Source organism: Saimiri boliviensis, chromosome 2 (assembly GCF_048565385.1).
Source record: "Saimiri boliviensis isolate mSaiBol1 chromosome 2, mSaiBol1.pri, whole genome shotgun sequence".
Lineage (NCBI taxonomy): Eukaryota > Metazoa > Chordata > Mammalia > Primates > Cebidae > Saimiri > Saimiri boliviensis.
The window spans coordinates 206,818,726-206,846,570 of NC_133450.1; the positions used below are offsets into that span (position 1 = coordinate 206,818,726).

The following is a 27,845-nucleotide window of genomic DNA, read 5'->3' on the forward strand; positions in this document are numbered from 1 at the left end:
GTGGGGTAATGACAATAAAACTCACCTTTCAGGATTGTCCTGGGGCTTAGTTGAGATTATGTTTGTAAAAGAATTAACGTAGTCCTTGGCATGTGCATGCAAAGCATTAAATAGGTGGTACTTGTTAATTACCCAGGAAGATGCTGAACAAGATGAAGCGTGTTCTGTGTGTCTGTAAGTCTGACAGACAGCCAATGCTAGGACCTGGGAGGAATTATCACAAATTATAAGGAGTATAGGATTGCATTGAGAAAATCAGACTGGATCTGGCTGCCAGCGTGCTCCCAGCTGGACTGAATGGAGCTGTAATTGCTGGGGTGGTGTGAGACCATCCCTTGCTACTTCTCAGGAGCTGGCTCCTGAGACAAAAATGTTGCTTCTTCAGCTCCTGCTATGTGTAAGCAGGCCAATGCCGCAGAACCCTAAACAGGATTAGCCAGTAGAGGAACCATGTATTCCAAAGGGACCGATTGCCCAAGTAAAGCTTTGTAGTCAGGCAAAGAGGAAGCACCCTGGCAGGGCTGAATACTGGAAAGTACACCTTTCACATCAGCATCAGCCGAGCACATTAGAGAATTAGGTACTAAGGTTGGAGGAAACCCAGGCAGTGACGGCGCAGAGAATCCTTTTAGAAAAGACAGAGTTGGTCCAGGAAGCCTATGTGTTAATTCGCTCTTCATCTCCAGATCCAAGAATTACTTCCTGATAATGGGCAGAGGGAGAATCAAGGAAAATTCATTTATGTGGTTTGTCGAGACAGAGTTAAGTCTGGAATCATGTATGGGTTACTTTATTTTTATGCCTGAATAAGGAAGAGTAACTTGAAAAGTAAAAAAATAAAAAGAAAAATGAGAGAACTGTGTAAATTCCACATAACAAGAAAAAGAGAATTTACAAGACTCAAGAGAAGAGCACACTTCTGAAAATGATCTACCACAAAATCTAGAAGACCATTCTGTTTGACAGCCTTCTCTTACAAGGAAATATGACCTGTCTTACAGTCCACTTAGGCTGCCACAATAACATATTGTAGACTGGATGGTTTAAACAATTTATCTCTTACAGTTCTGGAAGCTGGGAGGCCTGAAATCAGGGTGCCAGCATGGCTGGGTTCTGTTGAGGGCTCTCCTCCTGGCTTGCACATGGCCACCATGTTTCTGCACATGATGATGTGAGAGAGAGTGCTTTCTTCTAATAAGGGCACTGATCCCATGAAGGGGGCCCCACCCTTATGACCTCATCTAATCCTGCTTATCTCCCAAAGTCCCCATCTCCACATGCCATCACATTAGGAGTTAGGGTTTCAACATATGAATTTGAGGATGGGGGCACAGTTCAGTCCATAGCATGACCCCTGTGAAAAAGGACCCAGAAGTTGTATGGTGAAAAATCAACAGAATAAGAAGGTAGAGAGGAGTGAGACCTGGAAGGATTTCAGGGAAGCAGAAAACATAAGAACAGAATCAAAACCTACATTCTGTATAGTAAAGAGTAGAGTTTATCTGCAAAATTGGAATTAGTGATGTGAAGAATGAACTTGAACAGATGAAGATAATGAAAGGAAAATATGATAAATAGGGAGAACAGGCAGCCAGTTTTAGATAGTCGATGCTACAGTTCCAGTGGTGAGAAACAGCGCTCCTAAGATCTAGTAGAAGAAACCTTTGCTCAGCTAAAGGAAGATCTGTATTTGCAGATTTAATAGGCTCATCATGTCAGATAGAGTCGGTATAAAGAGACCTGTACCTAAATAGATCTCAGTGACTGTAAAGGGGGAAAAAAAAAGGCATTCCGGCTTGAAAAAGCAAGGTATCTATCCATGAATTCAAGGTGGACTTGCCTCAGACTTCTCTGCAATACTAAATCTTAGAAGATAATGGATACGTTTTGAAGGGAAAAGGTTGTAATCTAGAAAAATTGTGGTTTGTGTGTAAAGAGAAAAGGATGGGCTTAAAAAACATACTTTTTTTTCCTATATACCCATCTTCACAAAGTTATTTGAAGATATGCTCTGATGAACTAAGTTGTAGAATGCATTTAAAGGCTCAATTGTGAGAAATTCATAGTATAAGAGGAACTGTGAGTTGTAAAATCAGATAAACTAGAAGTTAGTTTAAAATGTTCCAAATCTGATTATAAAATTGCAGAAGGAAGATTATTCTAAAATATTAAAAATGAGGGTTTTCTTTAAAAAAGGAAGGAAGAATTGGTGAGGGATACGGTAAAGTAGGTTAAGCCAGTCCTACGCATACTGTGGCCCCAGACCAGCAGATCAACGTTCCTGGAAGCTTATTAGAAATGTATAGTCTTAGGCCCTACTCCAGACCTATAGGATCAGAATTTCCTGGGTGGATCCCTGCAATCTATGTTGTAACAGTCTTTCTAGATGATTCTTTCACATGCTAAACTTTGAGAAACACTGGTTTATACTCCCTTTCTCAATGATGATAGACTTTAAAATGTCATTTCCCATTTGACTATTAACAATTAGAGAAATAGATCTTATATACTGTCTATAACAATAGAGAATATTGGAAAATTATGGAATATCAGAGAATAATGGAAAAATAAAGAGTTCATATATGAGACAACTAGGAATTAAGGCAGCAATCAGAAAGGGTGGAGCATGAAGAAGACTCATAAAACCAAATCAATTATAGCAATAAAAGCAAATGGCATAATCTCCTTTATTAGAAGACAGAGCTTGTCAGGTTGATTTAAAATAATCCAGTTATTAATGGTTTATTAGAGGCAAGGTTAATCCCTTATCTTTACTCTACACTTGAGCTTCTCTTTCCTACTTCCAGAACTAGAGTGAATTCCCTATCATAGGTTTTTATAGCACTGCATATGTCTCCTTGAGAGCCCTTACTGTGGATGGAGTTTTAAATTTGTTTGAGTGACTCTGATTTTTCAATCTCCTTTTGTTAGACTGTAAAGTCCTTGAAGGCAGGAACGTTGCCTGTTTTTGCTCAGCATTTTGTACTAGCACTTAGCACAGTACCTGTTTAATGAATGACAGTAATGAGAAAATACAGGGACATGTCTTTAGGTACATGTAAACAAGTAGAAATCAGGCTCTGACAAATTATCAAATTATTTATGCCAGATAAACTAACAAAATTGAATAATTAAATGTTACAGCACAAGTTCTTAAACTTTCCCTTGCATCAGGATTTTCTGGAGGGCTTGTTAAAACACGGATTGCTGGACCCAACACCTAGAATTTTTATTTCAGTAGGTCTTAGGTGAGTCCTAAGAATTTGCATTGCTCACAGGTTTCCAGGTGATACTGACGTTGCTGGTCCAGGGACCGCACTTTGAGAATCACTGTGTTGGAAAACAGTTTTATGTTACTAAATTCAGTTCACAGTGAAGATTTTGATCCCATGAGCCTTTATGCATCAAACAACATTGTTTCCAAATATACAAAATAAATTTAGAAATATAGTGACATGGAAGGTTTTATCACAATCTTCAGTCTTCCACAGAGCAAGTAGACAAGATTGTATAGAATTTAAATAATATAGTTAATACAGTTTATCTAATAACAGTGAATCCTACAAAGAGCAAATAACTTACATTTTCCAATGTTTATGAACCAGTTACAACAGTTATTTAACTACTAAAAATTCTATAGCGGGAGAGAAAAACCGTAAACAGACTAATAAACTAATTAAGAAAAAATTTTAATGTGTATAACAAAATGTTAATACTCTTAATCTACAAAGAGTTTAGTGATTTCATAAATGTCAGTATGCCTGTAGAAATGCTGGCTGTAAACACAAAAGGAAAATCACAAAAGAAAAATCATAGTTAATTAAACATGAAAAATAATCAATTTCCATAGCAATCAAAGAAATGGAAAAGAAAATCAGCAGTGGAATATAATTCTTCTCATCAGATAGGCAAAATTTAAGAAGATGATATACTTAATGCTGGCTGCAGTGTGCACACACCGGCATTTTCACACCTCTCTGGTTGGGATGATGGTGCTATGGTTATCAAAAGCCTTAAAAATACATACCCTTTCCCTCTCTTGAATTTTTCCCCAGGAAATAATGTGCAAAGATTATGTGGAAAAGCCTTTAATTTGCAGTAATGTGCAAAACTAATGGGTGAATGTAAAAATTTCTATAAGGACATGAGTCACAGCATTTTTTTTTAATAGGAAAAGAATTTTGAAACAATCTCAATGTCTCTTGGTGTAGGGGATTGGCTCAGCAAATTCCAAAGTCCAGTGAGAACCATGCAGCCAATATATGCAGTGGAGATCAATATCGATTGGGCAAATGTCCACAAAGTAATGTCAATTCAATACACCAGATTACAAAGAGGGTATTGATCAGGAGTGGCTAATTCAGGGCTCACAGGAGCCAGACAGGTGGTATCAGTGACAGAAGCACACCCCAGATGAGACAGAGTAAAGAGTGGGGACCAGGGCACCCTCCCCCAGGGGGGCAGATGCTGCTGTTTGTTTGGGGATTACAGATGATTGAAATTTCTCTTTAGTTTTGATTTTGTGTTTGTATTTATCAGTATTTTATAATTTTCCCCCAGTGAACAATATTACATCAGACATTTTTAAGAAGAAAGAAGTTAGGCAGTGCCAAAAGAGAGGTAAAGATAAAGTCGGGTGGGACTTGAGAGGAAGAAGTGACCCCTGCTGCTAGCGGGTGGGGGGTGCTTGGGGGCAGGGAAGGTCCTAGAGATGAGGGGACCCCGGGGTGTGGCCACTGCAGAGGGCAGGGCTTGCCAAGGGGCTGATGAAGAGGTTGGTGTTGGAGGTCAGCACGTTTCCTGAGCACCGGGGTTGGGGTGGAGCGATGTGCCAGGTACTGTTCTAAGCACTTGCTATCTAAATTTAATCCTCACAGCAATCCTACAAGGTGGTCCCATTATGACCCCTCTTTTACAGACAGGAAAACTGAGGCACAGAGAGGTTAAGAGACTTGCCCGAGGTCACCCAGCTCAAAGCGTCTGAGCTGGGATTTGAATAGGGGCCTTCTAACTCCAAAGTCAGAATTGATTCTAGTTGGTTGTCCCAGAATGGGGAGGAATTATTCTGGGGGTTGAGAGCACGCTGATGCTTCTTGGTGGGGGCCGGCTGCCTGTTCTTACGCCTTCATCTTTTTCCTGGACAGAAACTGGCAATTACACCTGTGAATTCTGTGGGAAACAGTACAAGTACTATACTCCCTACCAGGAGCATGTGGCCTTACATGCCCCCATCAGTGAGTACCTCCTCCCGGTGGGGATGGGGGTTGGGGGACCGGAGACAGAGTGGGCCAGCCATTAGCCAGGCCTCTGGAGCTTGGCCAGGAAATGGTGAAAGCAAGGTGAGCACAGTTCTGGGTCAGTTTTTAGGTGTCTAAGTCTGACCCAGGGCCACCTGCCCATAGTGGCCAAAATAGCTGAGAAGTTCCCCTCTTAAGCAAGAGCAGAGTCAGAGCCCTCTCTTAGTGGACTCAGAGGCCTGTGCCCACGTGACTGGGGGAGGGGGGTGGACATTGCTTGTCCAAGCCCTGCTGTGGCCCCGTCCCCGCCTCCTCTAGGTGCCTCCCCATCACAAGGTTTATGACTCTCCATCCCCAAAGCCAGTGCCCCGTAATGCAGCTTCAGTCTGAACAGATGCAGGAAGGAGCCCAGGGTAGGGGCATGGTTCACTGGACAGCTCCCTCTTGGCCCCTGATGGTGGGAAGCTAAGGAGGTGGCAGGAACCCTGAGCTGGGAGCCAAGCCCTGGCTGTCAATCCCTGTTGAGTCCCAGATCTGCTTGTGACCTGCGGCAGGCCCCATCCTGTCTCTGGGTCACCATCTCCCTCTCTGACCAAGAAAGGAAAGAGCTCTAAAGGTCCTTCCCACAGGGACATCCTGGCCTTCCATCCTCCTGGTGCCTGTGAGCCTACCTTGCTGATTTCCCTCCACCTCCTCTGGATATTAGAGGGGTCTCCATCCTTGGATCCCCAAGTATCTGAGCTGGGAGGCCTATCAACTCTCCTCCGCTTCGTGTGCAGGTGTGGAAGCTGAAGTCTGACAGGGGCAGGGCTTGTGCAGAGTCTCAGAGCTGGATGTTTAGCAGCCTTTTGGGGAGTGTTAGTGCTTTTGTTCTTCACAGTGGAGCTGTGGGAATCCCACTTCCCATTCTGTGGATGGGAAGAGTTGGGTCCAAACAGAGAGGGAGGTCACTGGGGGCTCAAAGCCACTTACAGTCTAGGAAGGCCCAAGTCCCTCCTGGAGCCCTGCTGTTGGAATACCAAGGCTATTGGATAGGGAGGGAGAAGTCAGAGCTTGGAGGGTGGTGTCGGTAGCTTCCCTGCTGGGTAGAGTGGCAGGTGCTGAGGGGTCTCCCCGTGAACAAGAACCCCAGTCCTGAGGTCAAGCACTGGGCTGGGATTCTCATCCCAGCTTGACCCTGACTGCTGTGTGACCTCGTGCCTGTTGCTCTCCTTCTCTGGGCTCCAGTTGCCCATCTATGAAAGCTCTTAAGATATTTTCAGCCCAGGATCTGGGTTATAGACATCTCTGACATGAGATACCTGCTATGGCCCCACTGGAAAAACATATTCTGCCTCCCAGCCTGGGCCGTATGGGTCATTCAGTATCCACCAAAGAGCCAGATCTTGTGTGGGGAGACAGGATGCCCAACTGGGTGGGCACCAGCTCGTTCACTTGACACACTTGTGGTACTGATGCCCAGGCAGCAGGGCTGTGGTGGGGCCTGAACACCATGGCCTGCACCCCTCTGGGGATCCAGCTTTTCACAACAGGTACAGGGCAGCCATGTCTGTGTTCTCCAATGAAGCAGCGACTGCCCTGCTGCCTGGTGCCCAGAACGGATGCTACCCAGAATGCACTTTCAGTGAGGTGTTAGTTACAAGGCCAGACTGCAACCTTTGGTTCAGCCTTTGGAGACTATCTCTAGTGCTTCCTGGGACAAGTTGAGTAAGGCCATCGAGTTAGTAAGATGGGGAGCGTGGCCTTGAATTCTGGCAGGCAGGCTCCCCACCCAATACTCAACCATGAAGCTATGTCTATCCTATATCCCATGTCAGATGGTGCAGGAGAAAGGGGTGTGTCTCTTGCACCCTAAGCCTTTCCCTGTCAGCCTGGGGCATCTCTCCTGAAGGGCTGTCTGCTTTTCTTTCTCTGTTCCTCATTTTCTTGTGCTTTCTGTTGTGAACGCTCTTTCTTTCTGTATCAGCTTGTTGAATGAATCTCTGTTATCCACTGAAGTCTGGGGACCCAGGGATCATCTGTGTTTAAAATACAGCATGAGAGATTTAGCCTAGATTCAACAGAGAATTGTTTTATCCAAGGCTTACCAAGAGATAGCTCCTGCTGGTGGCCTCTGTCTGGTTCTAGAGATTTGTGTACCAGTGGACTCTTTGTGGAGGCAGGGGCTGGACTTGAGGGCTTTATCGGGTGGTGTCCAGGGCTGGGACATAGGCTGACTGTGGAAGAAATTCTTAGAATTAGTGTTATAGAATCTGTATTCTTTTATGTCTGACTTCTTTTGCTCAGCAGAATGCTTTTAAGATTCATAACATTATCATATGTATCCATTTTTTATTTTTTTTTTACTTCTGAGCAGTGTTCTATTGTATGAAAATGGGACTTGGTTAGCCATTTACCTGTTACTTTGGGTTGTTTCCAGCTTTGGGCTATTATAAATAAAGCTGCTATGAAAATGCTTATATGAGGATTTTGTGGGCATAAGTGTTCATTTCTCTTGGATAAATACCAAGGAATAGAATTACTGGGTCATAGGGAATAGTACGTTTAACTTTTTAATAAGTGATGCACCATTTTCCACATGACCATAGCATCTTACACTCTTACCAGCTGTGTCTGGGAGTTCCACTTGCTCCGTATTCTTGCCAACATTTGATGGTGTTGGTCTGTTTCATTCTAGCTATTCTAGTGAGCGGATAGTGGATTCTTGCTGTGGTGTTAATTTGTATTTTCCTGATGACTAATGATGTTGAACATCTTTGTATTTACTTCTTGGCTACTAATATATTTTACTTTGGAAATTATCTGTTCAAGTCTTCCGCCCAGTTTTTTGGTTGGGCTGTTTGTCTTTTTATAATTAAGTTGTAGGAGTTTTTTATATATACCTTTATATTTTCTAGTAGGTCTGGGTTCTTTGTCATATACGTGTGTTGTGGATAGTTTTTCCTAGTGTCTGGCATGCCAGTTGATTTTCATATGTATCATTTGATGAACAGATGTCTTTCATTTTGATGAAGTCCAGTTTATCGTTTTTTTTCTATAGTTAGTGCTTCCTGGGTTCTATCTCAAGGATATCTTTGCCTACCTCAAGATGGTAAAGATATCCTCCTTTATTATCTTTTAGAAGCTTTATAATGTTAGCTTTTTTCCTTTACATCTGTGATGTATTTCAAGTTAACTTTTGCAAATGATGTGAAGTATGAGTTAAGATTCATTTTATGCCCTACAGATACCTGGTTATTCCAACACCATGTGTCGAAAAGATTGTCTTTTCCTATTGCATTGGCATTGGTACTTTTGTGGAAAGTTATTTGAATGTGTGAGTATGAGTATTTTTCTCTCCCATTGTTCTGTTTGTTTATCTTTATGCCTATTCCACATGGTCTTACTTACTGAAAGCTTTCTCGTAAGTCTCAAATTAGCTACTCTTTAGTTTTTCAATGTTGTTATTTTTTAAGAATATTTGGCTATTCTAGGAACTTTATTTTTCCATGTTAATGTTAGAGTCTTCTCTAATTTCTACCAAAAAATGCAACTTGGAGTTTGTTTGGTATATATTGAATCTAGAGATTGATTTGGGGGGAATCATTACAGTAATGTTGGGTCTTCCAATTCATGAACATGGTATATTTCCCCAAGTATATTTAGGGCTTGTTTAGTTTCTCTCAGCAGTGGCTTGTACTTTTCAGAGAAGTCTTACACATACTTCATTCACTATCTCCAAATATTTTATGGTTTTTGACACTACTGTGACTTTTTAATTTAATTTTCCGGTTGTCTGTTGCTATTACATATAAAAAAATCAATCTTTGTGTATTGAATTTGTATATTACAAATATACAAAATTTACTTATTAGTTCTAATAGATTTTTTGTAGATTTCTTAGGATTTTCTTGTACATATTGATGTCATCCACAAATAAAGACAGCTTTATTTATTTCCTTCCAATCTGTATTCAACTTTTTTTTTTCTTTCTCACTATTTTGATTAGGTCCCTCCAGTACAATGTTGAATAGAAGAGAAATTAGTGAATATCTCTGCCATGTTACCAGTCACAGAGTTCAGTTTTTCATTGTTAAGCATTGTGTTAGCTAAAGTAGGTTTCTGTAGATGCCTTTTATCAGTTGTAGAAGTTACCTCTTATTTATAGTTTACTAAAAATTTTTATTATAAATTGATGTTATATGGTTTTTTGCCTCCATCTTTTGAGGTGAGTCTATGGATCCTTCTCTTTTGTTAATACTGGTGAATTACATAGATTAAAAAAAAATTCACTATTCCTATACTTTATTAAAACGTATTAAGAATATCAGAAAGTCAAACTGTAAAATGAACTGAAGAAAGTTACAACCTGGGAATGATTATTCTTTGCCAGAAAAAATTACTTCCTTCTTTGAAGCTTCTGGTTTTTTTAATAGGTTATATTTCAGGTGTATAACTTGGCTATTTCATATGTAAACATTGTGGAATAACCCCACAATCAAGTACTTCCATAGGCATCTAAATTACTTAAAGATCCAAAGTAATTCATACAGTAATTTGTTTCTAAGAACATTTTTTCCTCTCACTTCCATCTAAAATTCTCAGAATTTTACTTACTTTTAGTATCATTCCCTCCCAACTGTCTCCTTGAGGGCAGGGAACAACTTTCTTAGGATTAGCAGAGTGCCCCGTATTTAATCAGTGGTGTGTTAATGATGGTCATAATTAAGAAAATGAAGATTTCTGGTGACTTTAAAAAAAATTAATTGAAGCATATTGTCATACAATAAAGTGCCTGTTATTTAAAGTGTACAGTTTGGTCAGTTTTGACCTATGCATGCACCCACGAAATGGTCACCACAATCTAATGGACATACCCATCAGCCCCAACGGTTTTCTCTTGCCCTTTTATAATTTGTTTACCACTTTCCCATCCCAAGGCAAACACTAATCTGTTTCCTATTACTGTAAATTCGTTTGCATTTCCTAGAATTTGACATATATGGAATCTTACAGTCTGTACTTTTTTTGAGGGGAAAAGTCTGGCTTCTTTCACTCTGCATAATTATTTTGAGATTCATCTATGCTTGCATGTATCAGTAGTTCATTTTCTTTTCATTGATGGTAAGTAGTAGTCCATTTCCAGCTATACATGCTACACTTCCTTTGTCTGTTCGCTTATGGGTGGATATTTGGAGTATTTCTGGTTAGAGTTCTGAAGCTGATGCAAATCAAGCAGTTGTAAACATTTGTGTACAAGCCTTTGTAAGGACAAATGCTTTTATTTCTCTTGGGTAAATACCTGGGAATGGAATGGCTGGATCATATGGTAGATAGTTGTTTAACTTTTCACAACAGCCAAATTGGTTTCCAAAGTGGTTGTGCCATTTTACATTCCAACCAGCAGTGTAATTTTCTTTTCTTGTAATGTTCCCGTCACATTGAGTATCAGAGTAATGCTGACCTCATAGAATTGGGAAGGATATTCTCTCCTCTTCCATTTTTTGAAGAGTTTATATAGAATTGATATTATTTTACATAAGTATCCTATAGAATTCAACAGTTAATTTTAACAGTTAAAATTTCAAGCCTGAAATTTTCTTTGTAGGAAGGATTATTTAGAAATGTATTCCATTCCCAAATATTTGGGAATTATCCAGGTTTTTGGTTGTTATTGACTTCTAACTTAATTCCATTGTGCTCAGAGAACATATTCTGTGTTTTCCCACCTTCAAAATGTAGTGAGATAAGTTTTATGACCTGCCTTATGATCTCTTCTCCTGCGTGTTTCATGTCCACTTAACCTCCCCCCAAAAAAAATGTATCTTGCAGTGTAAATTAGGTGAAGTTAGTTAATAATGTTGTTCAATTCTCTGTACTCATTCCCATTTTTTTTTTAATTCATTTGTCCTACCAACTACTGAGAAGCATCAAAAGCTTCAACTCTAATTGTGGATTTGTCTGTTTCCCCTTTTAGGTTTGTCAGTCTTTGATTCATGTAATTTGACCCTTTGTTATTAGGTACACACAGTTAGCATCAATATGCCTTGATGAATTGACCCTTTATAAAAGTCGTGCAATGCCGTTCTATATCTCTGGTAATGCCTGTTGTCCCGAAACCTCCTTTGCCTGTTATAGCCATGACAGCTTTCTTAGGATTAGTATTTGCATAGTATATCTCTTTTCATCATTTTCTTCTAACTTACTTTTATCTTTGTATTTGAAGTGTGTGTATATAGTTGGTTCTTATGCCTTTATTCAGTCTGGCAATCCCCGCCTTTTAATTGAAATGTTTAATTCATTTACATTTAACATACTTTATTGACATGGTTAGATGTAAGTTTACTATCTTGTATTTTTTCTGTTTGTCCCATTTGTTCTTGTTCATTTTTTTCTTATTTTCATGTCTTTAATATTAATCAAGAATTTTTTAAATGCTTCTTTGCTTTCTAGCCATAACTCTTTTTCTTTAGCGGTTTCTCTGTGATTTATGATATACACATTTAATATATTATAGTCTACTGTGAATTTATATCATAACACAGTACATATAAAAGCCTTACAACAGTATACCGCCCATGTACTGCCCTCCTGTCCTTTGTGCTGTTTTTATCATACATTTATGCCTACAAATGTTATAAACCCAACAATTATTCTTTTAGCCTTAGTTATTTGTTAAAGTAACTAAGAAATTAGAAAATGCCTTTTATATTTACTTACGTATTTACCATTTTCTTTGCTTTTCTTTCCCTTGTGTACATCTGAATTCCATCTATTATCATTTTTTTTAAAATTTTTGAAGAAGTTCCTCTAACATTTCTTATATTGTAGGTCTATTGGTGAAAGATTCTCTCAACTGAAGGTGTTTTTATTTCACATCTTTGTTTGAAGGATATTTTTTCTGGATTTGGAATTCTAGGCTGAGAAATTATTATTTTTTGTTTAAAAATGTCTTCTAGCTTAAGTTGTTTCTGATGGAAAGTTAAGAGATCATTCTGATTGTTACTCTTCTGTACATAATACATCTTCTCTGGATGCTTTTAAATATTTCTTGGATTACTAGTTTTTAGCAATTTCATTATTTGTGTTTATCCTGTTTGAGATTCATTGAGCTTCTTGGATTGTGAGTGTACATTTTTCATCAAATGTGGAAATTTTTCAGTCAATGTTTTTTCAAGTATTTTTCTTTCTTAATCTTTCTTTTCTCTTCTATTGAGACTTTTCATTACACAGATGTTAGGTAATTGATCATGTTTACAGATCAACAGAAGCTCTGTTCATGTTTTCAGCCTTGTTTTCACTCTGTGCTTCAGTTTGGATAGATTCTGTTGCCACCTCTTCAAGTTCACTGATCTTCTCTTCTGCAGTGTCTAATCTGCTTAATTAGAAAAATCCCTCAAGTACACTTTTTACTTCAGTTATCATATTTTTCATCTAAGTTTCATTGGGTTCCTTTCATAATTTTTATTTTTCTCTTCATTATTTTTCATCTTCCCTTTCATTTCTATATGTTTCTGTTAACTGGTTTTTCTCTTGATTATTGGTCACATTTTCCTGTGTTGCCTGGAAAATAATTGTTTCTTCCATGCTGCACCCTGGGAATGCTGTGTTGTTGACTTGATTTTGTCTTCCTTTGAAAAGAGTTTTGTTCTGGCAGGTAGTTAATTACTTACAGAGCAACTCAATACTTCAAAAGCTGGTTTTTAAGCTGTGTTAAGGCAGGTTTAGAGGAGTTCTTATTCTGGGATTAGAGCAGCTCTTCTGAGGCATAACCTTTCTGGGTCTTAGCTGAATGCCTGAAAGTATTGAGCAAGGTCTCTCCTCTCTGGCAGCGGGGAACTCCAAATATCTCCTACTCTTGTGTGACTTTTGAATCTTCACTCACTTCACAGCCCTACAGCCCCCAACCCCCGTTAGCTATTTTTTGCTGGGCTTTCCAGAGACTCACTCTGCACAAATATAGTTTGGTATTCAGCCAGATTTCAAGGGGGCCCATCTACACATTTCTGGAGTTCTCTTTTGTTGCACAATTTGCTCCTCTTTGTGATTTTGCCCTGCAAATTCTCGCCACCTCAAAAGCCCTGAACTCAGATCACCATCTCCTTCGTTCACTGAGATGTTTGGGCTCCACCTGTCTCAGCCCTGGTCCGGAGGGGCTCCCCAGGCAGACAGCTAGTGTGACCAGGGGGCTCACATCATGTCTTCTCTCCTGAATCACTTCTCTTAAATCCCTCTGCCCTCATGTCCAGCTTTGTCCAGCTTTCTAGTTGAATATGCCAGAAGGCCGGTCTTACACCACGTATTCCATCATGGCCAGAAATGTGAGTTCTCCAGTTCTCCTTCTAAGATGAAGATCCACAAGGAGAGGTTCCCAGCCTGACTCCTCTTGCATCCATCTCTCATTCATCCTCACCTCCAGCCTTTGAGCACATGATTCTGTTTGCCGCCAGTGCAAAGTTTCAGGAAAACCCCGTCTCTCCACTTCCTTGGTTGTGTGATGACTTTTCTTGAATCCTTGCATTCTCTACATTTTTTTCCTCCAGTTAAATTTTCAGCTTTCCAGAAAGGAGACTACAGTGCTCTGTTATTTTTTAGATATCTCTTGTGTGTAGATATCACATGTGTGTCTGAGACTCTTTCATTCTTTCGCAGGAGGAGCTCAGGTAGGAATTCCAGCATGACATTGTTCCCTGTAAGGTCAACAGAGGGAGCACACAGTTGAGTAGAATGAGTCAGGAGCCTGGGACGTCGATCCCTGCCCAGCCCAACCCACTCTGTGACCCAGAAGTGATAACCATACCTCTCTGAGCCTTAGTAGCCCCATCTGTCTTACACCCTTGGGACCACTGGGAGGGTAACATGTCAGATAGCTTCATGGCATTGTTACGTGCCGTCATTGGGATCCCATCTTCAATATGCTCTTCTTCAGCAGTTCTGACTGTAACTTTTCTGGCCACTCATGCATTGATACACGGATTCCATAGTGTCTCTTGAGCACTGCGTTTCAGGGAATGCACCAGACACTCTGCATGGTGGGCTAGGCTGGCAGAGTTCCTGCCATCTGTGAGTATACGTGCTCATGGGGAGAGAGCCATTAATCAAAGGTCATACCGTGTGTCATTACTGATGGTGATCAGTCCTTGGAAGGGAAGACGAGAGGGGAATGACAGATAAATGGTCCCAGGTAGGGGGGTTTGTGGGAGGTGGACTCCCTAAGGAAGAGATCTTTTAAGTATAGTATGTAGGACCCAGTCAAAAGTTTGAGGGCAGAGGGAATGGCATGTACAAAGTCCCTGAGCTTGAAAGAGAAAGGCTATTGTAGGATATGAGAAGGCGAGGAGCTCAGAGGCCTGTGAGGAAGCTGGAGAGGGGAGTGGTCCCAGGCAGGGTGATCGGAGCACATAGGTGATACCCTCAGGCCTATTATACCATGTGCTTTATGCACGTTCCTGAGCTCCCTACCCCAGGGAAAGGGGGGGATCTCTCCCTCAGAATGCCAGGATCTTTACAGCATGAATTGTAGACTCTGTAGAGGGCTGATCCAGAGGATCTCCTCGCATCATTCTGCAGGGATGGAGCGTGAGGCCTCAGAGGGAAAGCAGCTTGATCAGGCTGTTGCAGAGAAACTCTCTGTTCCTGTGTGGGTCACTGCCGTGGAGGGCAGAGGAGCACACGGCTTTTGCCAAAGGCATCCTTGCACAGCCGGCAGACTTGAGCCCCCTCTCATCTCAGCACTAACTTTGTGTGTGGCCATGAACAAACTTATTATGTCTGTGGCCAAAATAAGCCTTTGGGCCTTGAGATGTTTTTATCTCTGAAAAATACCTGTAATAGCTGCTTACATTTGAAGAGCAGTTTATCATTCAGGATGCTTCTGAGACTTTCTTGGATTCCCACAAAGTCCCTGTGAGGCTGGACATGCGGAGAGGGTCATCCCAGTGCTGGTGGAGGCAAGGCGGGGAAAAAAGGCTGAGAGAGAGGAAGTACAGACCCCAGGATTGCTGAGGACGGGGGTTACAGAGCCGGGCTTCAGAGGTGGATTTGCCTGGCTCCCGACTCATGCTGGCTCCATTACAGTGAATCACCAGCTTTGGTCCCCAAACTACACCTCACACAAGAAGCCAGCAGAGATATTAGAAACGGACTCCAGGTGCCTGTTGGAACATTGAATGTGTATGTTCATTCTGTGGCTTAAAAAAAAAAAAAATTGGAAACTATGAGACAAGCAATCCTGTGGTGGGACTCAGGAGCCTCTGAGGTCCTTGGCTCAGAAAGAGGGACAGAGAGTGGGCGAGAAGGCATACCGATGTCCTTTGCCACCCAGACCTCTGAGTTCCTGATTCAGAAGGGGAGAGTCTGACAGTGGCAGCTCTCAGGTACGAGGGACACTAGTGTTCTCCGCAGACTGAGGCCTTGAGATTTCTTTCTGGGGCTGGGGTGGGCAGATGCAGGCTTGTTTAAGTGGGACATGATTAAAGAACTCCCCTGTGCCCGGCATCTGGCCACCACTATGGGCAAGGAGTGGGTGACCCTCCACAGGGGAGAACGGGCAACCCGGGTCCCCAGAGCTCACCGCATGCACCAGCATGGTAAATGAAGGACCACAGAGCGGCCCCTCCTTTCTGCCACTCAGTTCCTCTGTGACCTTGGACGAGGCCCTGCATCCTGCTTCTTTGGGCCCGAGCTTCGCCATCTGTGCCAGGAATGAGCAGAGGTAGCGGGCCAGAGGGCCCTTTCATTTGGGCTCTGCAAATAGTGCCCAGGAGCAGGGAGGTGATGGGGCCCATCTCCACCTGCAGGGGCCTGGGGAGCAGCAGCTGGGTCCTCTTGTAACTACCCTCTGGTGTTACTCATTCTTGTGGGTTCGATGAGCCTCTGGTCAATACCGAAGGACCCCCTTCCTCTTGCTGCCTAGCCTGCTTCCTGCCCTCAGGGAGAGTTGTGGATATTGCATGATCTCTGAATGAGAAAACCACTACCTCCTCCTCTTTGGTTTTTAGGGTTGGAGTGTGGCCAGGGTCAGGGGTGGGCCACCACTGGTAAGGGTTCAGGGCAGGGTGAAGGAGGCCAACTCATGCTCTCCCAAGACCATCAGAGGTGGAAACCGCTTGAGAGTCAGCCCCTGGTTCTCAGTGACTCCGGCTTCTACGGAATTTGCAGGTGAGGGAGACGGGGCCTGGGTAATGGTGATGTAGGGTTCCCCAGACAGCCTCCAGGAACTGCTACACTTATTTCAATGAAAGCATCAGGCATTGGGTCAAACGGTGTCCCCTGAGAGCCACAGTTCCCAGTCAGTGCCCGCAAGGCACCAGAGAGCCCCTTGCCCTAAAACCTTGGGGGCACCACGAGGCCCCTCTGCCTCCTCCCAGCCCCCATCAGCCCCGGCACATCCCTGCCTGTCTGCTTCCTGTTGTAACTAACAAGCCAGCCTTCCTTTAGGAAAAGGAGCTTAGAAACCAACGTTCTGGAAGATGCACTTGGGCCCGGGTTAACTAATTCAGTTGCCCCAAGAGTCCGGAGACCGGGCCGGTCAAGGGTTATGGGTGACCTACACAGTGGGCTGCTTGGTGGCCTCCAGATGACAAAGCATGAGCTGACAGAAGGTTCCAGACTGCTGGACTTTCTCTGGCTCTGAGTTAAGTGAGAATCCTTGTTCTCTGTGGCACAAGAAGAGGTTGGGCAGAGACAGTCCCAACTCTGGAATGTGGGGCCAGTGGCCCAAGAGGCCACTCACTCTGCCGGCTGGGAGTCCCCTCGGGGACTGAGAGCGTGACCCTCTCAGGTACTGCCCCCGGGTGGGAGCCGCCGGACGATCCAGACACGGGCTCTGAGTGTTCACATCCAGAGGTCTCCGCGTCTCCACGCTTCGTGGCAGCGAAGACCCAGACGAACCAGTCGGGGAAAAAAGCGCCGGCCTCCGTGGTCCGATGTGCGACCCTCTTACACCGCACCCCTCCAGCCACCCAAACCCAGACGTTCCGCACTCCAAATTCGGGATCTCCAGCGAGCAAGGCGACCGCAGGTACCAACGGCCTCTGTGACCCCCACACTTTCTCCACCCCCGCCCTTCTCACCACCTGCCACAGCTGTGCCTGGGGTGATTGTTCCCTTGCAAGAGCAAGAGTGGCAGTCTCGTAGTGATCTGGGACAAATCTGGGTCCCAGTTCTGCCTCTGGATGGCTCTGTGACCGTGGCAAGCCACCTAACCTTTCTGAGCCAGATCTTCTCAACCTGAATCAGAGGGTTGTACAAGGGGTTTGCAAACTTTTTTTTTAGTAGAATATTTTTTTCCAAATCATGGCCTAAAGGGCCTGTTTTATTTGACATTCACAGGGTTTAAAATTTTTTTTAGTTGGCCAGGTGCTGTGGCTCACGCCTGTAATCCCAGTACTTGGGGAGGCTGAGGTGGGCAGCTCACCTGAGATCAGGAGTTCGAGACCACCCTGGGTAACATGGTGAAACCCTGTCTCTACTAAAATACAATAAATTAGCCAGGTGTGGTGGCATGAACCTGTAGTCCTAGCTACTTGGGAGGCTGAGACACAAGAATCACTTGAGCCCTGGAGGCAGAGGCTGCAGAGAGCCAAGATCGTGCCACTGCATTCCAGCTTGGGCTACAGAGTGAGATCCCATCTCAAAAAAAAGAAAAAAAGAAAAAAAAATTAGTTAACTGCCATCATTTGTATTTCAGATTTTATGTAAAACTTTTATTTCTACCTGACATTGAAAAGTCAGCTCTGGCAGTCCTGGACCCCCTTCCCTACAGGGCAACAATTGCCTGCCTCCTTGAGTAGAGCCACTTTTCCACAATCCCCACCATTCCCTATTGCCTCCCCAACACAACGGCCATGTGGCAGGTGTCATTTCTCATTGTGATCGCACTGTTGTTTGTCTTACATTCAACCCAGTTCATCTGTTTATACTGTCTGCCTGGACCCTGTCAGCATGAGTTTGCATCTCCCACCTTTCAGAAAACGTAATTAAAAAAATAAAAATTAAAAACTCATTTCAACAAGGATCTGCTCTCAACACAGCAGGATAAGCCAGATGGTTGACCGAGATCTCTGGTCTCGCACCCTCCCCCTTTGTACCACAACCCGTGAAACTCTTCCATGAGATACAGGCCCAGCAGGAAACCAGTGGATGCCACCATGTCCTATGTTCACGCTGCAAAGGACTCTGGCTCCAGAGGGGTAAACAGACAGTAAAAGGTGCCCAGCAGTTATTTCCTCCAGGAAAACTGGCCAGACCCACTGTGTGCTGATCAGGAATTCTTAGATTCACACTGGGGTGGAGCCAGCGCTGGGTCACCTGCCTGGACTTGTGACTTGTAGAGCAGAGTGAGGATATGGTGCTTCGGGACCGTGGGCTCTTCAGTTGTCCTCAGGAGACCAAAGCCATTTCTTAAATAAATAGATGATTAAGGTGAGAACTCTGGTAAAAGGAACCACTTGGTTCTTTCTGCGACTGACGGCCCAGCCGAGGGATTAAGCCATGCTTACCTTTACTCCTTCGTTCAGGAGACTAATTTTGGGCGAGGGTCTGGGTCTTTGAAGATATGTTTGTTGTGCTTAGATCTCCCAAAAGGAGAGTAGTTAATCAACCTTGAAGGTAACAGTTTTTCAGGTACCATGTTGAGAAAAGCCAATAACCGTTGTGTTTTCAACAGTAGCATAATTTAGTTAGAAGCAGATTGGTCATCACGGCCTCACTGGTGATAGGTGTCGGCTCCACTAAATCATGGAATCATGCCTTTCAAATCTTGCTTTCACTCTTGCACTTCGTGGCTGGGAGTTTTTATGCCTGCAGTTTCTGCCGACGGCAGCCCACAGGGTGTGGCACGTGGCCGGTCTCCAACCTCAGTGTGTCTAAGTAGGCATTCAGCCAGCTATGGGACAGGCCTCGGGCTGCCTTCATGGGCCTTAGAAGACTTGTGGGTGGCAGGGGGTCACCTCTGGATTCACCAGCTGGGCGGGCCAGAGGGCATCCAGTTGGGGGCAGGAGCCTGCATGGGATTTAAGGTAGTGTGTGTTTGAGGAAGACCCTGTCAGTCACTTCCTCGTTCTGGAATAAGTGACCCTTCGTGTGTGGATGGGCGTGTCCCTGTATGGGATTTCAGCTCTGGTGGTGCACATTTCAGCCAGAGCTACCTGTAGCAAGGAAAGCTGCTCCAGATGTGCGCTGTCAACTGAGCAGTGTAAGAGTTTGCAACCTCACCTGTGCTAAGTTCTCCCAGCATGCCGGTCAGAAGTCCTCTGAAGTACCAGTCACCCGACGTACACAAGGATGAAGATGGAGAAGGCAGTCACTTCTCTACCTCAGACCTTTCTAAAAAGGAAGCATCTGCCCCCGCAGGGAAGTCTTATTCTGCCATCTTAGAGGGTTAGGAGCACATCCAGCCCCAGAACGTGACAATCCCTCTCTTTCCTCTGTGTTTTCACCTGTGAAATGGGAATGACAGTGCAGCCCTCTCAGAGCTCTTGGGAGAATTAGCGGGAGCATGGGTGTAAAGCGTCCGGACCAGTGCCTGCTACATAGGAGGTGCTCAGCAAATGAGAGTCCCTTCCCTTCTAGACAGAGAACAGAGAGGCCTTCTATGCGTTTGCAGATGCTTGCCGAGGCTCTCAGCCCAGGCATTTCACAGATATCTTTTGAAGGGAAGGTGGTCTTTGTAACGTTAGCAGCCTCTGCAGGAAGGATCCTGTCACAAGGCGTTGTTACGGCGGGATGACGGGGGTCCGTCGGGGGAGGTAGGGATTGGGCAGGGCCTGCAGGTGCTGGCTCTGGCCTCCTTTCCCATCTTCCCCATGGACATCCACACCCTTGGCGCCCACGAACTAAGCACCTGCTCTCCGGAGCAGGGTGGACCAGGTGAGAGTAGCATTTCCCGAAGTGCGTCCTCAAGATCACCAATTTTGTGAGAGATTTCAGAAGCTAATGTTTTTAAAATGGGGTTCTGTGGGATCCCCTCTTATGTTTGGAGAAGGCAAGGTTAAGTCAAGCTAAATGGGTCCCTTTCCGGTCAGACTTCTCAGAGCCTTTGATCTCTTTAGGCAAGTTGTTTCTCCTTAAGAAATGGACGGGGTCAGCTGCACATCCCAAATTGACTTGCTCCCTGAGCTCTTGATCTCCTGGATCATCTGGTATCGCCCTCATGCCCAGAGCACCTGGGAAAAGCTGGGCTGTCTTCCAGCTCGGATCATCTGTTTCAGTACCTTCTGCAGGTGGGGGTGGGGACTACATTCACGGTTTTCTACCTGGTTGGACCCTATGTCTGCATTTCGGGGTTTCCAGGGATCACCTGGGAGAGCGCAGGCCACTCAGGAAGATGGCAGCCTGTAAACAGAGACACCCCAGGTGTCACTCAGGAGGAACCCATCCCTTCCACTGGGTGAACACTGAGCAGACCTTGCCTGGTGTTGGCCTCCGGGGGTTAGGGTTGCCCCAGCTCCCTGTTGTGCCTGCTATTCCAGGATGTGCTCCCTGTCACCAGGGACTATCCAGCGGATGGAAGTGGAATCGGAAAACAGGCTGTCGTGATCCCTGTGCTTTGGTGGGGCCTGTGGCAGCAGAATCTGACAGAGGAAGTGGTGGGCGGTAGATCCAGTGACGGAGTCACAGGTGTGGCTCTTCAGGAGCCAAAGATGGAGACTCAGGCCCATTTGCCATCTGCTCTCTGGCTGGATTTCATCTGTGTGTTTTTAGGCATGTCACCCCCTCCCCCAACCCTGTGCCTGGGCTTCCTGGGCACTGCCAGGCGGGTCTCTTGGGGCCCTGGCAAGGTGTTAGGCTACTCAGAGGGGCCCGGAGTGTCTGGCTTGGGGTCTCGGAGCCCTCTCTAGAGCTGGTTGCCCCAGCAGAGTCCTTGGCCTTCACCCAGCCTGCCCCTGCATTGAGACCTAGTGCTGACCAATCACCATTGTTCCCTTTTCTCTTCCCTGTCCCCCACCCAGCAGAAAGCGCTTTCAGTCGGAGAGTAGAAGGCAAAGCACAAAACCACTTTGAAGAGACGAACAGCAGTTCGCAGAACTCCAGCGGTGAGTGTGCCCCTTGACAGCCATCCTGTGTGGCAGCTGCCAGCTTCACCCGCTCCCCCCTGGCAGCTGCAGCAGCACCCTGTGGACTGGGGTCTTTGTGGTGCATGATGCATCTTGTTGGGAGGAAGCTGGAAGCAGGGAATCAGAGGGGGACCGCAGAGACAGGAGGGGCCTTTTCTTCCAGGGACATTCCTCTGAGCCTTGGGCATCAATGGGCAGTGCCTCCTCTCTGTCTCCCCCATGGAGAGGGCAATACCCCTCTCCATAGCCTTGGGCATTAACTCAGCCGACCCCAGATGGTTGGGCCTGAGAGAGCCACTGCTATGTTTTTAGGGTAGACATCTCAGCCAGTTTCAGCACAGTAGGAAGAGCTCTAAAAGGCTGGGCGCCACGTCTCACGCCTGTAATCTCAGCACTTTGTGGGGGCCGGGGTGGGTGGATCACTTGAGGTCAGGAGTTTGAGATCAGCCTGGCCAACATGATGAAACCCTGTCTCTACTAAAAATACGGTAGCTATAATCCCATCCACTCAAGAGGCTGAGGCAGGAGAATCGCTTGAACCCAGGACCAGGAGGTTGGAGTGAGCCAAGATCGCACCACTGCACTCCAGCTTGGGTGACAGAGCGAGACTGTCTAAAAGAAGAAAAAAATAGAGCTCTGAGAGCCAGAGGCCCCAAGTTCTGGCCTCATTTTGGCCCTGGAGCCATTGGAACTGAGATTCCCTTCCAGCCCCTACCTGCTCAAGTGGGTTTAAGGTGAGGTTCCCAGTGGTATCTGGCGCCCCCTGATGGCTGCCTCGTGCAGGACCGTGGCAGAGACCCAGAGCGTCCAGAGCAGCAGCCAAGGGGCCTCTCCGACCAGACCCAGGGTCAGCCTGGTGTGGCCATGGCTGGTCACCAGCAGCCTCTGTCCAAACAGGACACAGCAAGCTGATCTGTACCTGGAGAGCTGGGGCAGGAGGGGAGAGAAATTCTCACATTGTGGTGACATTAGGGGAAGACACCCACTCACTTTCTTGCATGGTTAAAGTTTAATTCACCACATATGAGGTGTCGGCCTGTGCCAGGCACTAGGCCAGGCACTGCCCTGGTGTGGACAGGTGATGAACACAACACAACCATAGGGACCCTGTGAGACAGCCAGGAAGCCAGACTGGAGTGTGGAGGCATCTGCCTCGTCATGGGAGCCCCACTTCAGGCTCATACTCAGTGTGAACCCTAGCTCCACCAGTTGCTAGCTGGTGACTTCGGCTGGTCTCTGAATCCCTCCTCTGCTGTAAAGTGGTTGACGAACACGCGTAGCCCCGTGGTGGTTGTGAACACTCAGTGAGTGCCTGGCACAGATTACGTACTCAGCTGTCAGGGTTTTTCGGTGGTGAGAGTTGGTTATTTTTATTTTTTAAGTAAACCAAGTGATGTGATGGCTGTTCTGCGTAAGCGAATGAGGTTTTGAACGGTGTCATCCACACAACCTCTCCAAGAGGTAGACCCAAAAGAGAGGGAGGGAGTGACTTGCCCAAGGCCACACAGGAATGAGTAGCAGCGCCAGGCTGGAACCAAGGTCTCCGGGTGTGCCCTGTGCTCCCAGCCAAGCCATGCTGCACCCCCTGTGCGTCCCCTGCCCCCAGAGCTAACCAGTCAGGAACAATAGTGCGAGACCTGCTGCTGCTGCTGCTGTGGGCAGCCGCCGTTAATTGAGCGCTTACTGTGTGCCTGGCATGTGTTTGGAGCTTTATATGTCTTATCTGTCTTCCTCCTTACCACAGCCCATGGGGGTCAATGTTATTGTTATCCCCACTTTTTGAAGTGGGAAACTGAGGCTCAGGAGAGGTGGATTGCTGCTCCGGGTTCCCCAGATTATAAGTGGTGGAGTCAGGATTCCCCATCTAGTCCATCTGGCCCCACTGTGGTGCCTACTGCGTTTGAGGCTTGCCAACTGTGGGCAGTGCCAGGAAGTGGAGGAGAGATGCCAGCCGGCAGGAGCCCTCCACAGCACAGCCGCTCGCGGTGGCTGCTCTCGTGTTTGGTACCAAACATCCCCACTCTGGTGCCAGAACCTAGAAGTAGCTTCCAGCTCCCTGTCCCAAAGTGAGCTGCCATGTGAGGATGTCTTCTCACCAGTACTCATGTGGCCTTGCTCTTTCAGAGTGAAGGGTGTCCCGGAGGGATGGCAGTGACTTGTCTTGCCCTGCCTGGTGACCCCGGCACCCACAGTGAACCGTGATCCTCTGAAAGCCATGGCCTCTGTGTCAAGTCTCCCCCCAACCCTACCCCGGATTGTGAGCCTGCCTTTCAAATGCTCCCCGCTTCTCTGAAAGCCCATCTGGCTCACTGGTTATTAAGAATAAAAATTATGCCGATCAGCACAGAACAGCAGAACTGGAAGAGATGGCTAAACTGTTTCTCTTTTGCAGAAACTGCAAGTCCCCTGATTTCCAACCCTTTCCCTCTCCTACAGAGTAAGTGATGGTCCTGGCCGGGGGGCTGGAGAGGGCAAGGCAGGGCAGGGAGGGAACTCAGCCGGCCACATGCTCCTGGAGCCTCCAGGCTGTGTGCGATGGGCCTCAGGCCGCCCTCCCAGGCAGACCCGGCAGCCGGTGGAAGCAGGCCCAGGTCCAGCCCTGGGCGGGTGGAGCAGTTTGGATGGGGTGGGGCAGAGCCCTGACCAGCAGCTGCTTTGGCTCTGCTGCCCAGCCCTGGCAGGAGCTCAGGCCTTCCCATTCGCGGTCATCAGGCAGCCTCAGGACACCTCTTCCGAGCCCCATCGCAGCCCTCCTTTTTCTCGTTTTCCTTGCTGTTCTTCCCAGCCTGCTTTCTTTTTCCTTCTTTCTCCCCTTCTCCCTCTTCTCCATGAGTATTGGGAGCAGAGAGCCGAGTGATCCGGGCCCCTGTGCCCCTTGCACCCATTCCCACACGTGCCTTCTCTCACTCCTCCCTCCCTCTCCCTCCCTTTCCCCATCGGATGCCCACTTCCTCCTGCTTCTCTGTGGCTTTCTCTGCTTCTTACCCCTTCCCTTACGTCTGTTATCTTGGTTTTTGTTCATTCATACACTCATTCATTTGTTCACTTAGCAAAAGTGACCTCATGTGGTTCCACAGAGAGAGCTGGGCTGTGACGCCATGAGACTGGGTCTCTGCCCTGAGAGGGCCACTGGTCTGTTGATGTTGATGTTGTCCCCCTCCCCCCATCTCAAGTGCGCAGAACAGTGGCTGGCACGCAGTAAGCACTCAATAAATAGCTGCTCGGTTGAGCTGATGGTCTCTCTCTGCATGGCTTCCCTCTCCATCGTTTTTCCCCAGCCTCTCCCTCATGAGTCCAGTGACAGGGGAGGCAGGCAGGCTTGGCTCTGAGCACAGAGACCCAGTGTGTGTTTGGGTTCCCACTTGCAAAGCTGCCTGCAGCCCAGCAGAAGGTGTCTGCGTTGGCTCCGCCCCTCACGCGGCTGCCTCGTTTCTCCCTCCAGAACCCTACACCTGCGGCGCCTGTGGGATCCAGTTCCAGTTCTACAACAACCTGTTGGAGCACATGCAATCTCATGCAGGTAAGGGTCCCAGCAGCCCACCAGGGATACGGCTCCTCTCCCGCTCCCCTTCCTCAGTTCCTGCAAATGGAAGAGATGGCCAGAGCCTGACCCGAGGCCCCCAGGGAAGGCCACTGTTTCCTGGAAAATGGTCGCAGGACATGGAAGGGGGCCCTAGTCAGTCAGTTATTAACACGGGCTGGTCTGTGCTCTGCAGGTGGGGGTGGTGAAGGGGCAGCACAGGGTCTGTGGGAACACGGAGAGATGGGACAGAGTTGAAAAGACTTCCTGGAGGTGGTGGCCTCTTAGCTGGGCCTAGAGGCCAAGTCAGAGCTAACCTGGAAGCAAAATGTCCAGGTGGAAATGGAACATGGTTTGAGATCAAGGTGAGCAGAGGCAAAAGGTGGGGATGGCCAGACATGCAGCCCCAGGCAAGCTGGGCTGAGGCCCGCCTCCGAGCAGTCTGATTCACTAACACCCTATGTCCCATAATGCGGTTGCGCCCACACTTGAGCACACGTCAGAATCACCAGGAGGGCTTGCTAGATGCAGATTTCTAGGCTCCGTTGTGAATTTCTGATTCTGTAGGTCTGCAGAGGAGGGGACTAGGATTTGCATTTCGGGTAAGTCTTAAGACAGTGCTGATGCTGCTGGTTCAGGGACCGTCCTTTGAGAATCACCGCTCTGGAGCTCCAGGCTCAGTCATCTCTCTAGGCAACCTTTTTATCACATTTCACCACAGCATAACACGGGTCTCAGGGAGACACTATTTGCTGGAATAAGTAATTACAAATTCTCAGTGGTTAAACATACAAATCATTGACTTCTCGCTCACAGTACAGCCTAATGCACATGACGTAGCTGGATGGCTTTCACATGGTGACTCAGGGATCAAGGATCTTTTTTTTCCTTATAGCTCCATCCTCTTCTGGATCCTCAAGAGTCCTCTCTCTTTGTGGATAGGGAGAGGGGCTCTGGGGCAGGCACACTTCTTTACCATTTTAGACCACAAGTGACACCTGTAGATGCTCAAATTCCACTGTGGAGAATTAATCACATGACCAGCCTGAATCCATGGGTGGAAGCATGCCCAGGGCCATTGTCCCAGGACAGCTGGACACGTTGCAAAGGGAAACGTGAGTCTGGGGAGTCAGCTAGCTGTCCCTCCACCCCTTTCCCCAGAGAAATTCTCTAGGGTCATTAGAAATAATGGGTGAGAAGTGCCTGACATATAATGGGGGACAGTAATTGGTAGCTACTATCATTTCACCTGTTACTGTTATTGTACAGATCTTTCATATCGTCTCCCAGGTCTGACCTGACTAGCATAGAGCATTACAGGACTAGAATCTCTTTTGGGCTAAGTACTGATCTATTAGTGTAATCTCTATCATTCATTCATTCATCCAACATATAGTAATTGTGTACCTGCTGTATACGAGGCACTAAATCAGATCATCTTTTTGGGGGAGCCTATTATTTATTTCTAATGAACTTAAAATCAGGACAGAGCTCTGGAGTGGCAGCCAAGGCACTGGCCTCTGAGACCTGCTCTAACTGGTGTGTCTTGGTGCTATGTGACCTTCCGCAGAAAACTCTGCCTCCGTCTCTAAAGTGAGGACCTGCAAATCCCCATCTCCAGCAACCTTTCCCACACCACGCTTCCCACCTCCTGCTTTCCTCGTCGTCAGCTGTGCCTCACCAGGGAAGGCCTCGAATGCCACCTCAAGGCATTTAGACTTGACTCCTTGGGGAAGCAGGACCCCCAGGCTAGTGACAACAGCTGGTGGGCCTCTTGGGAACCACCGCCTGAACATCTGGCTCAGTCCCGAGACTCCCACGGCAAGGCCCCCCGCATTCCTCCTCTGAATCCCCAGCACTCTGCCCGCACCCTGCCAGCGTCTGGAAGCTGAGCTGTGATTAGGGAAGAGCCTGGATGCCAGTGCTCTCCCATCCCTGGAGGCCTTTAAAATGCAAATCAGGGCTGAGCCTTGAGGTGGCCCCACCTCTCCCAAGCATCTTGACTTGTTTTCTGAGTGGAGCCCTGGGCTGCTTTGTTCTGGTTCAGCGCTGCCAGAGAATGCCTGGCCAGCAATCCAGCGCAAAGCCAGGCTGAATCCCAGCCACACTGAATCGGGATTAAAGGCTTGGCTCCATAGAGAGAAATTAAGCGTCATGAGCTGCGCAGTTCACAGCGCCACCGATAAGGAGGATCAGCCTCGAGTAACACCAATCTCATTATGGGGCTGCTGAATGGCACAGGGTAATTCCCACTAATAAACTTCCTTTCTGTGCTGTAGGAAAACCTGGCGTGCCTTCGTGACGTTGGAGAAGTGCTTTGGCAGTAATAAGACCACAGATAGCTAAAGTTTTGTGAGTGCTTTCTGTGCATCAGTTGTGGTACTGAGAGCTTTACCTAGTTATTTCATCAGATCTTCCTGATTAGGTAATTGACAGTTTTAATCCCCATTATGCAGATGATGAAACAGAGGCTCAGAGAACATAATCACTGGCCCAGAGTCGCCCAGCTCATAAGCAAGCATCCAGTAGCATTTGAGCTTTTACTTGGTGCCAGGCCTTGTTCTAAGACTTTTACGTATATTCATTCGCTTAATTCTCACAACAACCCCCGGCATTAAGTGCTCATCACAGCTCCACTTCACACATTGGTTAAGTAACTTGTCCAAGGCTATGCAGTCACAGTGGCAGGCTGTGGATAGGATTCCAGGTCTCGCAGTGAACTCCAGAGCCCATGCTGTCAGCATCCACCCTGTGCAGCTTTGGGTAGACCTGATAGAAGATGAGCAGAGATGGAAGCCCTCTCAGAGGTCACTCTTTCAGCCTCCTCATTCAGTTACAGCCAGGGGGACCACAGCTAAGAGGGGTTGGGAGACCTTACAGACAGCAAGCAACCTGGCAGCTCAGGGGTGTAGGATTTTGGAGGTGACCACACTTGGTTTCTTTCTTTCTTTTTTTGAGACAGAGTCTTGCTCTGTCACCCAGGCTGTAGCGCAGTGGCGTGATCTCAACTGTATACCTGCAACCTCCGCCTCTGGGCTCAAGCAATTCTTG

At 46.6% G+C, this 27,845-nt stretch overlaps 1 protein-coding gene across 14 annotated transcripts in view; it reads left to right on the forward strand.

Annotated features, from left to right (window-relative positions):
- ZNF618 (zinc finger protein 618) overlaps positions 1–27,845 on the forward strand; it is a 173,914-nt gene that overhangs the window by 136,539 nt on the left and 9,530 nt on the right. For 3 of the 14 annotated variants that reach the window (XM_039474825.2, XM_039474813.2, XM_039474816.2), the window contains 6 exons: positions 4,561–4,620; positions 5,145–5,234; positions 16,999–17,238; positions 21,170–21,253; positions 23,667–23,711; positions 24,717–24,794. In XM_039474825.2, the coding sequence (XP_039330759.1) occupies positions 4,561–4,620; positions 5,145–5,234; positions 16,999–17,238; positions 21,170–21,253; positions 23,667–23,711; positions 24,717–24,794 (597 nt within the window). The remainder of the gene's footprint in view (positions 1–4,560; positions 4,621–5,144; positions 5,235–16,998; positions 17,239–21,169; positions 21,254–23,666; positions 23,712–24,716; positions 24,795–27,845) is intronic. The other 11 variants (XM_039474823.2, XM_074395210.1, XM_039474817.2 and 8 more) reach the window with 9 other exon arrangements.